This window comes from Balaenoptera borealis (genome assembly GCF_965194805.1).
Source record: "Balaenoptera borealis genome assembly, chromosome: 6".
Lineage (NCBI taxonomy): Eukaryota > Metazoa > Chordata > Mammalia > Artiodactyla > Balaenopteridae > Balaenoptera > Balaenoptera borealis.
The window spans coordinates 33,762,014-33,775,902 of record NC_138863.1 but is presented as its reverse complement, the minus strand read 5'-3'; the positions used below and the strand labels follow the sequence as shown (position 1 = coordinate 33,775,902).

The following is a 13,889-nucleotide window of genomic DNA, read 5'->3' as shown; positions in this document are numbered from 1 at the left end:
GGGACCCTGCCTTGGAGAAAAAGCTTTCCACCTGTGCTAACAGAGCAAGACTCCTCCAGCTTACGGGAAGCACTCTGCCGAGGCTACAAGGGACAATTTATTGGGCAGAAGGGTCTGAATCAGTGAGTAAATGTGACAATGGCAGACAGATGGTATACTGTGGGAGAGAGCATGTGGGTGAGTTTGAAGAGCTGAAATATCTTGAGAGGGTCAGTGGTAAACACAGGTATGTTACTCACAAGAACAGTGACATGAACAAACAAAATCCAAATGACAGCAAGAACATCAATCAATGAAAGACAGCCATAGAGGCATATGATTATTTTCAACCCAAATCCTGAACCGTAGACGTGCAACTAAATATTACTCCCCTGGAAGTAGTCTCCTTGGGAGAGACCACACACTCATCTCAGCAGTGCTGTCTTCCTCAAGACATCTGGGGAGCCCTCTGGGAGGGATGTTCTTTCAAGGCCTGTGGCCTCTGTGGCAATAAATGTTTATCCTTTGAAGGGGGTGTGCTTCATGGTAAGAGGTAAAAGACATTCAAAAGGCAGCTTGATGGATAAGGCAGAGGGTCAGATTGGCTAAAACATTTTTTGGTCAAAAGTCAAGTAAAGGGCTTCCCTGGTGGCGCAGTGGTGAAGAGTCCGCCTGCCAGTGCAGGGGACATGGGTTTGAGCCCTGGTCCAGGAAGATCCCATATGCCGTGGAGCAACTAAGCCCGTGCGCCACAACTACTGAAGCCCGCGCTCTAGAGCCCTCAAGCCACAACTACTGAAGCCCGTGTGCCACAACTACTGAGCCTGTGCTCTAGAGCCCTCAAGCCACAACTACTGAAGCCCGTGTGCCCAGAGCCCGTGCTCCACAACGAGAGAAGCCACCGCAATGAGAAGCCCGCGCACTGCGGCGAGGAGTGGGCCCCGCTCACTGCAGCTAGAGACGGCCCATGCACAGCGGCAAAGACCCAACGCAGCCAAAGGTAAATAAATAAATAAATAAGCAAACAAACAAATAAATAAATTTATTTATTTATTAAAAAAAGAAAAAGAAAAAGAAATTTATTAAAAAAAAAAAAGTAAAAAGAGACCTATTTTTCTCGTGTAGTTTGTAAACCAAAATGTGTTCTGTTTTGTCTTCAGTTTCACCACAGAGGGGCACTTCCCCAGGATGGTCCTGTGGGAACTTCCCTTTCCAATTAATTTACCTGACGAGGTCAGTATAAGTCTAGGTATTTTATAGTCAATAGGCTCTTGACACCATGAAAGATGTCTTGTGATCCTCATGAATACTCTTCTGGGGATTCCACTATAGTTAAAATTTTTCCCAATGAAGCACTATTGACCCCTTCCCACGGCTGCAGTACAGATGCAGGCAGCCCAGAGCTGACAAGGAACGAGGGCGTCAGGTGTGAGTGAGGGCAGAGAAACGATGGCCCATGGGCAACACACAGTCACAACCTTCCTTCTGGAGAAGCTGCCTCCCAGGGAAGGCCATGGATGAGGATTCCATCTTTGAAGAATTCACTTTGAACAGTGGACTGCAGATAGACTGAGATTACCATCAGTGGTTAAAGGCCCTCGCAGAGAGATACAGCCGTTCTAACTCAGGCAGCTAGAATGTGAACAGAACAGGATCCAGAGGAAGCCAACAGAAACGCAAAGCCCCAGCGTTCAAAGAGGAGGGTTTAGACTGGGCTGCAGACACAACCCAACAATTTTTTTTTTTAATTTAATTTATTTATTTATTGGCTGTGTTGGGTCTTCGTTTCTGTGCGAGGGCTTTCTCTAGTTGCGGCAAGTGGGGGCCACTCTTCATCGTGGTGCGCGGGCCTCTCACTATCGCGGCCTCTCTTGTTGCGGAGCACAGGCTCCAAATGCGCAGGCTCAGTAGTTGCGGCTCACGGGCCCAGTTGCTCCACGGCATGTGGGATCTTCCCAGACCAGGGCTCGAACCCGTGTCCCCTGCATTGACAGGCGGATTCTTAACCACTGCACCACCAGGGAAGCCGCCCCAACAATTCTTTCATACAGAGACACTGAGGGGTAACAAGGATAACTCTGTGGTATGTTATTTATATGTAGATTATAGTTTATAGTTAATATTTTATAGCTATATATGACATATTATAGTTGCTATAATATAGAATTACCCTAAAAGGTTGAATAAATTGTGTCATTCTCATTCACATTGATTACCAGTTCAGTTGCTCTCAACGAATCCATTAGCTGTCTTTTTAAGGCAACAAGTTAAAAATCCCCTTTGGGGGCTGTTAACATAGACTTTCTGGATGGGATTGACCCTCAACAGACAACGGCATACAAGGTTTGGGGCCTGGGTGGGGGGACCAGGAAGGCAGCGCCCACCTCCCTCAGAACCTGGTCATTCAAGTGGCTTATGCCACAAAGATCTGAAATTAAGTAGTCCGTCTGATTTGGCCTTGTGGAAAGCACAGATGGATGTAGCAGGAAACGGCAGAAATACTGAGTGATACAACCTTTCCTCACTAAGGTACCCACACCCGGATGGTGGGCCAAGAGGACACAGAGCCAGGATCTGCTGTGCAGCCCAGGTTCTCAGGTGATTCACCGCTGTGCTTTCGCCTCTGGGAGCTGTGTGGCGGCCTCTCCCAGGCTGTCCCGCCCGAAAGCGAGATATCGTCATTCATATTCTGTAAGCCTGGAAAAGAAGGCGAGTAGGGAAAGAAGGCTCCAGTGGACATATGGTGACAACTTTTTCGTTCGTAAATGTCCCATTTTTCTGATTATTAAAGTAACATATACTCATTGTGGACCATCTTGTAAATACAGAATGTAAGAAAAAGAGAGTCAAAATAGCTTAGAAGCCCTGAAGAAATACGGAAATCATTAGAACCCTTTCTTGCTCCACAAAGTCGGCGCTGCCTCCCGGGTGATGGGTCCACCTCCAGCCTCTTCCCTCGTGGTCCAGCAGCAGCGCTGTTGTCCATCTCCAGCCCTCGGCATGCGCTGCACTCATCCTCTTTACCTGGCTATCCCCACTTACCCTCTGATCTCAGCTAGGAGAAGCCTTCTCTAACTCCCCTATGAAATCGGTCCTCCTGTTATCTGTTCCCCTAACACCATGCGCCTCTCCTTTGGAGCACTTGTCCAGGTGAAATTTTAGTTTGTGTGATTATTTGTTTGACATCTATCTTCACGCTTAAACTGTAGGCTTCGTGAGGGTGGCGCCCATGCCTTTTTTTTTTTTTTTAAGACCATTGTATCCCAGTGCCTAGCACAATGCTTGCTTGCTTCCTTGTCTAACTTGACCAAACCCACCCCATCTTTAAGGTTAAGACTGAATTCCACACCCCTTTCACTACACCTTCAGTAATTCTCTCTTTCTCTCATTTCCTACTAATTTGTATCCAGTTCCACATGACTGGCACCAAATCGTTCTCTAAATGGATCATATTCCTAGGTGACAATTTCAGCAAGTGCTAACCTGACTTCCTGCTTCCCTCTCTTCCTCCACCCGGTTAACAAATATTCCTGTGCGCCTACTGTGTGCCTGGCACTGTTCTAGGGCTGAGAGCAGACAAGTTCTTCTCTAACAGGAAGCCAGCATTTTAGCAGGGGAAGACAGCCATCACCAGATCAATGAATAAACAAGGATGGTAATTTCATATATGATTAAGTGCTATGAAGAACCAAAGCCAGGTAATAGGGTAGGTGTGAGAACAGGGGCTTGTAAACACTTCCTGGTGATTCCATCAATGGTGGTTATAAAGTGTCGCCATGCAGGAGTGAGGCTTAGGGGGAAAAATCTCAACTAATGAATCTCTACCTTGTAAATTACTCTCCTCCACCTTTCCATTCCATCCCATATTATAGTCATGATTTTTAAAAAGGAAAATATTTTTTTTCACTTCATAATTGCTTGTTTCTAAGAATTTTCTGGCATCACAGGCACTGCACAAATGTTTTAGATTCTGTTTCATACAATAATTCACTCAGCAGAGGGAGCTCATGCTTTAATTTTGGGAAGTTGGACAGAAAGCAAGATTCTTTAAAAAGAACCTGAAATAAATGCTGCGACTCTCATTTTAAATAAGGTTTTCTTTGAGTACTTCTTGGAGCTAAGACCATTTGATTAATACATAAATAGATGTGACTGATGAATTCATTTCGGGGCAGAATTTTCTTTAATAAGGTTCTGTTTTACATATCAAATAGGCTAATTTAGAACAGGTATCCCAGCTCAGGAGTCTAAGGATTCATCTAGAAAGAAGACAGCTGTCCACTTGTCCACCTTTCTGTTAAATTGCACTCTGAACTCAGAACATGAACTTATTTGACTCGTTCTAACATGACTGTGATTTGACACTGAATGCGTGCATATTGAGGTCCCTGCCCTTTGAAATTATAAAACAGATATTTATTTAGATTTCAAAGAATATTTACTACAACATGAGCCAAGGTCAAAGGCAGAGTAAGTAAAGATTGAGAGACTGAGTTAATCTCTTAAAGAACCAGAACCATGAAGTTGACTCAGCAGTTCTGAAACCACAGGTGAAATCAGCAGCAATGACAGCTGGGGTTTTGTGTGTGTAAACTACAATTTTCAGTTTTCCAGAGGACTACAATAATGACAGAAAAGGTATATTAGGTAGAATTTCTCTTGTTGTACATATCTGATTAGTAATTCTGCATTCTAATTCTCATTTCTACAAGATAGAAAGCAACATTTAAAAACACACTGTTTTCTTATTAGCAAAGTCAAATAGATTTGTTAATAGAAAATTGAGAAAAAAACGTTAAGAAGAGCATAAAAAACACAAGATATTTATTTTCGATTAGCACTTGCAACTTTATATCTAGCTTTAAAATTAATGCATGCAGTGTGGAGTTTTTTGCTGTTTTTTTTAAATTGACATGTAGTTGATTTACAATGTTGTGTTAATTTCTGCTGTACAGCAAAGTGATTCGGTTGTACATATATATATACATATACACATTCTTTTATTTATTTATTTATTTATTTATTTATTTATTTATTTATTTATTTATTTTTGGCTGTGTTGGGTCTTCGTTTCTGTGCGAGGGCTTTCTCTAGTTGCGGCGAGCGGGGGCCACTCTTCATCGCGGTGCGCGGGCCTCTCACTATCGCGGCCTCTCTTGTTGCGGAGCACAGGCTCCAGACGCGCAGGCTCAGTAGTTGTGGCTCACGGGCCTAGTTGCTCCGCGGCATGTGGGTTCTTCCCAGACCAGGGCTCGAACCCGTGTCCCCTGCATTGGCAGACAGACTCTCAACCACTGCGCCACCAGGGAAGCCCTACATTCTTTTTTTATATATTCTTTTCCATTATGGTTTATCATAGGATACTGAATATAGTTCCCTGTGCTATACAGTAGGACCTTGTTGTTTATCCATTCCATATATAATAGCTGACATCTGCTAACCCGAACTCCCCACTCCATCCCTCACCCAACCCCCACCCCCTTGGCAACCACAAGTCTGTTCTCTATGTCTGTGAGTCTATTTCTGTTTTGTATGTATGCAGTGTTTAAAATGGGTATTTATTTTTGTCTTTTCCTCACTTAAAAATCCCCAAATTCTCCTTCATTAAAATTTAAAAATCGCTGTAACTGGGCTAATCCAAAAACAGTACAATTTTGAAAGCATCCCTTAGTTTGTAGAGGAAGATTCCACTGATGAAAAAGAAAATATTGGGAATTCCCTGGCGGTCCAGTGGTTAGGACTCCACGCTTTCACGGCCTAGGGCCTGGGTTCAATCTAAGATCCTGCAAGCCGAGTGGTGCAGGCAAATAGTATCACACTTATCGCTCTTTTTCTACATCTATCTTTCCCACAGTACGATGAGTTCCTAGGGAAGAAATCATGTCTTTTTCATGATTTACCAGCATATAGCCCAGTGCCTGGCACATGGTAAGTGCTTAATAACTATACAATTAATAGACAAATTAGTGTTTTTATTAATTAATTAATGTATGTTTGGCTGCGTTGGGTCTTTGTTGCTGCGTGCGGGCTTTAGTTGCAGCGAGTGGGGGCTGCTCTTCGTTGCGGTGCGCAGGCTTCTCATTGTGGTGGCTTCTCTCGTTGCAGAGCACGGGCTCTAGGCCCGCAGGCTACAGTAGTTGTGGCACGTGGGCTCAGTAGTTGTGGCATGCAGGCTCAGTAGCTGTGGCTCGCGGGCTTAGTTGCTCCGCAGCATGTGGGATCTTCCCAGACCGGGGCTCGAACCCGTGTCCCCTGCAATGGCAGGTGGCTTCTTAACCACTGCGCCACCAGGGAAGCCCCCCAAATAAGTGTTTTAAAATGATTTTATTTTACCTGTACTTTTCACAGAGTAATATTGGGCTATGGAATTGAGTACCAAAAAAAAAAAAAAGAAAGAATTGAGTTCTAAATAGTAAAAAAAAAAAAAAAAAAAAAAGCCTCTCCTTGTTGGATACCTTTGGGACAGGCTGCTTGGAGAAGGGAAAACTGAAGGAGTGAGTGCCTGGTGACTATTTTGGCCTGTGAAAACACCACGGGCTGTTTAACAGGGAATGTGGTCGCTGTTGCCCTCTGCTGCTGGAGGGGAGAAACCCACGAAGCGCCCCTTGAACAATGGAGGTAGCTAGGGCAGCTGGAGGAGTTTCCGGGTGAATCAGCAAACATCTGTTGAGCCACAGCTCTGTGCAGAAAACTGAGTCTCAAGAGAAAATGTACAAGAATGGGTATCATCAGAAACTCTACAAACAACAAATGCTGGGGAGGGTGTGGAGAAAAGGGAACCCTCTTGCACTGTTGGTGGGAATGTAAATGGATACAGCCACTATGGAGAACAGTATGGAGGTTCCTTAAAAAACTAAAAATAGAACTACCATATGACCCAGCAATCCCACTACTGGGCATATACCCAGAGAAAACCATAATTCAAAAAGACACATGCACCCCAGTGTTCACTGCAGCTCTATTTACAATAGCCACGTCATGGAAGCAACCTAAGTGTCCATCGACAGGTGAATGGATAAAGAAGATGTGACACATATATACAGTGGAATATTACTCAGCCATAAAGAGGAATGAAATTGGGCCTTTTGTAGAGACGTAGATGGATCTAGAGACTGTCATACAGAGTGAAGTAAGTCAGAAGGAGAAAAACAAATATTGTATATTAACGCATATATGTGGAACCTAGAAAAATGGTACAGGTTAACCGGTTTGCAGGGCAGAAATAGAGACACAGATGTAGAGAACAAATGTATGGACACCAAGGGGGGAAAGTGGCGGGGCGGGTGGTGGTGGTGGAATGAATTGGGAGATTGGGATTGACATGTATACACTAATATGTATAAAATAGATAACTAATAAGAACCTGCTGTATAAAAAATAAATAAAATTAAATTTTAAGAAAAGTCAGTTTAAAGAAAAAGAGAGAGACAATGTACAATCTTTACCAGGATTTTCTGAATTTTCGAAGGATCAGATGCGGTTGAGCATCACACTGGAAAATATGATTTCTTCCAGCCTCATGATCCTGTGATTTGGTTAGTGGCAAGTAGCCTTAGCTTTCTTTAGCAGAACCATCTGTAACATAAGGACCTTGTTATAATAAATGAGAACACATCTTTTGTGTTAGTCACTATAAATAATTCCAACATCCTTGCAAGAGAGATAATAATTGGATGGAACATTTCTTTAAAGTTTGTATCAGGCCCTTACAGGTAGGAGAATTATCATTAGTGGGAAAGAAGCCAGCTAGATTTCACGTTGCAAATAACACTGTAACCTAGAAGCAATTATCATAGACCTAATAAGCAAAGTGAAATAAAACTGTGACAAATGAGGCTTGTTTTCAACCACATTCTAGAGTTGGACTGAGAGGTGAAATTGCTCTTTAGGAGCCAGAGATTTTAATTATATAACAAGCTGGCTATTAGTTGGGCAAAAGAGTGAGTTTGAATCACCAGGTATGTATTTTGATTTGTGAGCAGATGCTGTGACACATCTTCTTTCATTAATTTTGATTTTCAATCAAAGTAGGAACTGTGGTGTCATTGCTGTCACCATCACAAGTGTTCCCCACAAGGGGAGATTTAGAGTCCTTCATTTTCAGGCCCAGAAGGTCATTTATGGTTCCTAGGGTGATCCAGGGAGTCCTCTCCCCATAGAAAGCCAGACATTTCTTTTTGGGCTCTTTTGCCAATCTCAGCAACAGATAAATGCAGACTTAATGCTGGTGTCAATGACAAACACACGGCCTTCATTAGAGCTTACAAACTGAGCAAGATTTAATGGAACCCACCATGGATAACAAAACAAAGACAGATACTCATAGACCAGTAGCCTAATCAATTCACAATTAAATTCACTGCTTTGCATATTAATTTTTCCATCTCTTCTAGTTTAAAAAAAAAAAAAAACTAAGTGGATTTTAATTAAATCTTATCTTATAAACAAACAAGAATCTTATGTGCCAGGGATGAGATTTCTAATGTCAACTTCTCAACCGAAGAAATAATTGCTGGCTAAGTTACAAATGATAACAGAACATCAACAGAGAATTAACTGTATGTGCACCGGGAGTGTGTGCTATTTATTATCAGGCAAGCTTGCAAAGTGCAAAAACACTGAGTCCATCAGGAAACGGGAGACCCAGGTTCTAAGCCCTGACTGACCACTAGGGAGCCAGGTGAATTTAGGAAAATCTCAGTGACTCTCTAGACTTGATTTTATCTGCAAATTAGGGATCTGACTAGAAGCTATTTTGGCTCTCAGAGGCCATACTTCTGTGAGGTAAGGCTGGCTGTTTGTTGAAACATGGTAAAAGAACAGAATGTCAGACTTTTTAAAGCCAATAGGGACCTTCCTTTCACCGACCATCATTGTTTCCCAAGCAAGATTGAGGGGTTTTACAGCTACAGCGGAAAGTTGGACTTTTCTCAGTTAGCAGAAGTAGTTAAAGAGCAGAATTTTGTTAAAGTTTTCCTCCCATTTCGTTTCTCTAAAACCAAGGGCACTGCAAGTGAGAGCTGACAATAAGATGGAATGAACAAGTAAATATTTATGAGGGTGATTTGCAAAGAGTAGATCATGCTTAATTGGGTGACCTTTTCTTTTCCTTTCTCTTCTTTTTAATGGACTTCTGTGCTTCCTGTTTTGACCTGGTACAGGGACCATATAATAAGTCATATTTTCTAAGTCTAAAATTGTTCCTATTCCACTCAGCCTAACTAAATTTGCCACTATTTTATGATGTTCAGCAAAGAATATGGTATTCAAGGAAAAGCCCTTGACTTCTGCTTGCTCCTTCACATGAGTAAATCTGAGAACCACTGGTCTAGTTTTATAGAAGGGAATAAGAATGAGGCTCAAAGAGAGGATGTGACCTAGTCAAGGAGACACAGATGGTTAATGGGAAGAGAACCATGAACCCGAGGGCACCAGGCTCCCTGCCTGGAGTCCTCTAAAGTTGAAATGGCTCCACGCATCTGGAAAAAACATGGTTTAAACAACTTCCGCTAGTTAAAAAAAAATAAGGAAACCATTTCTCAAGGGAATTGAATTAATTTGTTTGAAATTAAATTTGATGATACCTTTATAAAAATATTTTATGCAAAACTGTTTTGCTCTTTGTGGGAGCCATCAAAAGGGCAGATCTTTGGGTGGAGTTCTGTTTCCATAAATCATTTCACACTGAATAATTTCAACACTGAACAAAAATCATGGTGGAAGTTGCTTAACTGACTAAAGTGATGGAAATTGAACAATAAAGGCAGATTGGCTAAAAGAGAATTTCTTTTCATAAGAATTCTGTAAATCTTGTCTTAGTTATGTGTTTTGTCAGAAAGAATGACAGAGAGGTGGAAGTTTCTGGGAACTGATTAAAACTCCAGTTAATGAAACAATCCGTACGTTTGTCTCATCAGGTTGGGCCAGTGGTTCTCAGAGGATAGTCCATGGATTCCTTTCAGGGATTCCAAGGTCAAAACTATTTTATAATAATATTTACCCTCTTCCTTCTCATTCTCTCACGAGTTACACTGGAGCTTTCCAAAGGTTGCATCATGTGTGGTACAGTGACAGGCTGAATGTAGAAGCAGATATGCAAATCCAGCTGTCTTTTAAGCCAGTATTAAAGAGCTTTGCAAAAATTGTAAAACAATGCCACTCTTCTCACTGATTTCTCTTTGGAAAGATAGAGTTATTCTTCATGAACCATATGTTATTCATGCTAATGTGCAATGTGTTCACCCATGTTATTTTCTTTTTTTAAAAAATTTTTATTGGAGTACAGTTGCTTTACAATATTGTGTTAGTTTCTACTGCACAGCAAAGTGAATCAGCTATACGTATACATATATCCCCTCTTTTTTTGGATTTCCTTCCCATTTAGGTCACCACAGAGCATTGAGTAGAGTTCCCTGTGCTATAAAGTAGGTTCTCATTTGTTATCTATTTTATACATGGTATCAATAGTGTATTTGTGTCAGACTTCCCTGGTGGCGCAGTGGTTAAGAATCCACCTGCCAATGCAGGGGACACGGGTTTGAGCCCTGGTCCGGGAAGATCCCACATGCCTGTGCTCCACAACTACTGAGCCTGTGTTCTAGAGCCCAAGAGCCACAGCTACTGAAGCCCATGCACCTAGAGCCCATGCTCCTCAACAACAGAAGCCACTGCAATGTGAAGCCCGCGCACCGCAACAAAGAGTGGCCCTTGCTCGCTGCAACTAGAGAAAGCCCGCGCGCAGCAACGAAGACCCAACACAGCCAAAAATAAATAAATAAATAAGTTTATTTAAAAAAAAAATAAAAGACCCCAAACTATTTAAAAAAAAATGGTGTATCTATGTCAATCCCAATCTCCCAATTAATCCCACCCTCTCCTTTCCCCCTCGGTATCCATACATTTGTTCTCTATGTCTGTGTCTCTGTATCTGCTTTGTAAATAAGATTGTCTATACCAGTTTTTTCAGACTCCACATATATACGTTAATATACGATATTTGTTTTTCTCTTTCTGACTTACTTCACTCTGTATGACAGTCTCTAGGTCCACATCCATGTTATTCTCAAGTTAAAAAATGTGTAAAGCATTTCCCAGTTTGGGGAATTCCCTGGCAGTCCAGTGGTTGGGACTCGGTGCTTTCACCGCTGGGACCCGGGTTCAATCCCTGGTCGGGGAACTAAGATCCTGCAAGCCACGCGGTGTGGCCAAAAACAAAAGAAAACAAGACAAAAAATTCCCAGTTTTAATTTCAAATACTTCAAATGTTAATAGATATAACCCACATAAACAAAGGCTCTTTAGGGCCCTCGATCATTTTTTAAGGGCATAAGCAGTCTTGAGACCAAAAAATTGAGATGCCCTGCAGGGCAATGGTGACACAGCAGTGAATGCCACATTTTCCTTACAGGTGGCTTGTGCTCACAACCTAGTGAGTACATAGGTGATGTCGATCTGGCAGAAGATACCCTACAGGATAAGGACAGAGCTCTAGGGAGTACAGGGGCATTCCTCCCCAGACTTGAGAAGACTGTGTTAGTAAAAAGTTTCTGAAAGAAATAGAGAAGGCGTTCCTCAGTCTATGCTTTTCACCCACCCCTTCCATCTCTGAAGTTTTCAGCTTCTCCCTTTTACTTGTATTCTTCCCATCAATCTTCAATCTTCTTCCACTAATAAATAAGACAAAACTCAAACTGTTCAATCCCAATCCTCCATCAAACCCTATTGATTTTGCCTCTTAACCCTCTCTCCCATCTGCCCCCTCTCTCCATCTCCACCACCAGCACCCTAATCCTAGACACCATTGTCCCTCTCCTGCGCTGTGTGATACCCACCTGTCACCCTGCATTCACTTGTGACCCCTTCCAATGTTTACCCCATACAACAGCCAGAGTAATCTTTCAAAATGGTAAATATCCTTTATTGAAATCCTTTCATGACTCTCCATTACCTGCACAAAACATTTATATTCTTTAGATCTGCACTAAAGGCCCATCAGGATCTGCCCTTCTCCGCCCTTTCCAGTCCCACACTTTGGGGTAGGGCTGGGGGTTACAGTGAACCCTCCAACAGGCGATGCCCTCATCATTTGGGATTGTTGGTTTTTCCTGAAAGTTCTGAGTTCCGCAAAGCCACTAGCCAATACACGTGATGTTTACTTTACCTAGAATTCCCTCTCCATGTCCCATTCATTTCCCCTTCCTACTTCTTGATAACTTCTATTTATAATTCAAGTTTCAGCTCAAGCTTAGCTCTTTGGCAAAGTCTCTCTGGATGTCCACCCTCTCCCACCTCTTGCTCTCTGCTCCACTCCCAGACCCCGGTTCCTAGGTCTCCATACAACCCTCTTGGCCTTCTATTGTTAATTGTTATGGGCACATCTGTCTGACTCTTCCATCTGACTGTGAGCTCCTGAGAGACAGGCAGTGTATCATTTCTGTATCCCAAGGGCCTAGCTCAGTGCCGACGTTTGGGATGCTCCCCATAGAAGTTTGTGCAACAATTACAAATGAGTCCAAGAGATGCCTGGAGGAACAAGTTCTTAAAAAGAAAAGAAAATGCTTTAACCCTGTGCCAAGCTGTCAGGTGAGTGATATAGGGAGCTGGTAACTGCCCTCACCTGCTTACAGTTTGTACCCTGGGTTTTCTTTGGATTTTAATAAAGATGCCTGTGTGCCAAAACAGACTCTGACTGTCCTGCTTTGGACACAGAAGGAGATGAGTTCTACTAGATGAAAGGTCATGGACAAGGTGGGTCCACCCAGGGGCAGGGTAGGGAGGGGAATGCCTTCCACAGTTTCCTGAAGGTGACGGTAGTGCAAAGGTACCCATGGGGCAAATTGATATGAAGTCAATTAACATTTTGAGTAAGTAAAATTTCCTATGATAGATAGTAAATCCTTGCTCACTTTGGCTTTATTTTTAGTGGGGCAAAAACTAAAGAAACAAGTTATAAGGAAGAGAGTGTTTGTCTTTGAAGATATTTTACATTTTCCTTTCGACATTCACGTTAAGATATCTGAGTTAAAGATGCTGGAAGGTATCACCTGGGGATGAGGTGATGGACTGTTCATTCCCTTAGAGTTGACATAAAAAGAGAAATAAATCAGGAGAAAAGAACATACCGTTAGTTCAGGTGGAAATATAAGTTCCTGGGTTGAGTCCAAGGGCTGCAGGTCTTCTTTTTTACACAGTTTGGTACAAACTTTAAGAAAAAAAATTAATGTTGTAGTCTTTTGGTTAAAAAAAAATAGTCCAAGTTTGATAAGCACCACGGTCATTAACAGCCAAGTCCTGAGTGTCTCCTGTTTGAAAGGCCCTGGACCGGGCTCGGGATACATGACACTGAGGGACACAGCAGTCACTCAGTTCTACTCTGACGGGAGGAGACGGGGGCGGGGGAGCATCTATCAAGCAGCTGTCCTGTGCCAAACACAGGGCCTGGCTGGAGCAGGATGAACTACAATTAGGGCCAACAGATGCCACGCATCAGAAGAGGGGTCCAGACGGCAGGCTCCCCGGAGGTCAGGGAACAGCGGTGGCAGAGGCTTCCCGGAAGAGGGGCGAGGAGGGAATGCAGCCAGCACAGGCTCAGATTGGGAGGCTGTCCACAGGTGTTAGGAAGAAACCAAGTCGATGGCTTTGACCACAGGGAAGTGACTAGGAGGAGGCAGTGTGAGGGCTCAGAGCAGACAGACTGTGGAACGTCTTCAAAGGCGGGCTTCAGTTTTGAGACAGCATTTGGGGCCAGTGGGAGCCACTCAGCATCTCTGAACTGATATTTCTGGAAGGTTTCTTGGGCTACAGTATGCAGTGGTTCCTGGTTCCAGACCTGCAGACTGGTTGCGTTTGTTACCTGGGGAGTTTTGTAAAAATTCTGAGCTATTCCCGGGCTACCCCGTACGAGGTTCCAA

At 42.9% G+C, this 13,889-nt stretch overlaps 1 protein-coding gene across 1 annotated transcript in view; it reads left to right on the top strand.

Moving 5' to 3' along the window:
* Positions 1-10,397, top strand: part of LOC309631111 (uncharacterized protein) — a 208,653-nt gene extending 198,256 nt beyond the window's left edge. The window contains exons 6-9 of the mRNA XM_082397191.1: positions 1,140-1,212; positions 2,509-2,577; positions 5,834-5,907; positions 10,364-10,397. Of these exons, the coding sequence (XP_082253317.1) occupies positions 1,140-1,212; positions 2,509-2,577; positions 5,834-5,907; positions 10,364-10,385 (238 nt within the window). The 3' untranslated portion in view covers positions 10,386-10,397. The remainder of the gene's footprint in view (positions 1-1,139; positions 1,213-2,508; positions 2,578-5,833; positions 5,908-10,363) is intronic.
* The last annotated feature ends 3,492 nt before the right edge of the window (positions 10,398-13,889 follow it).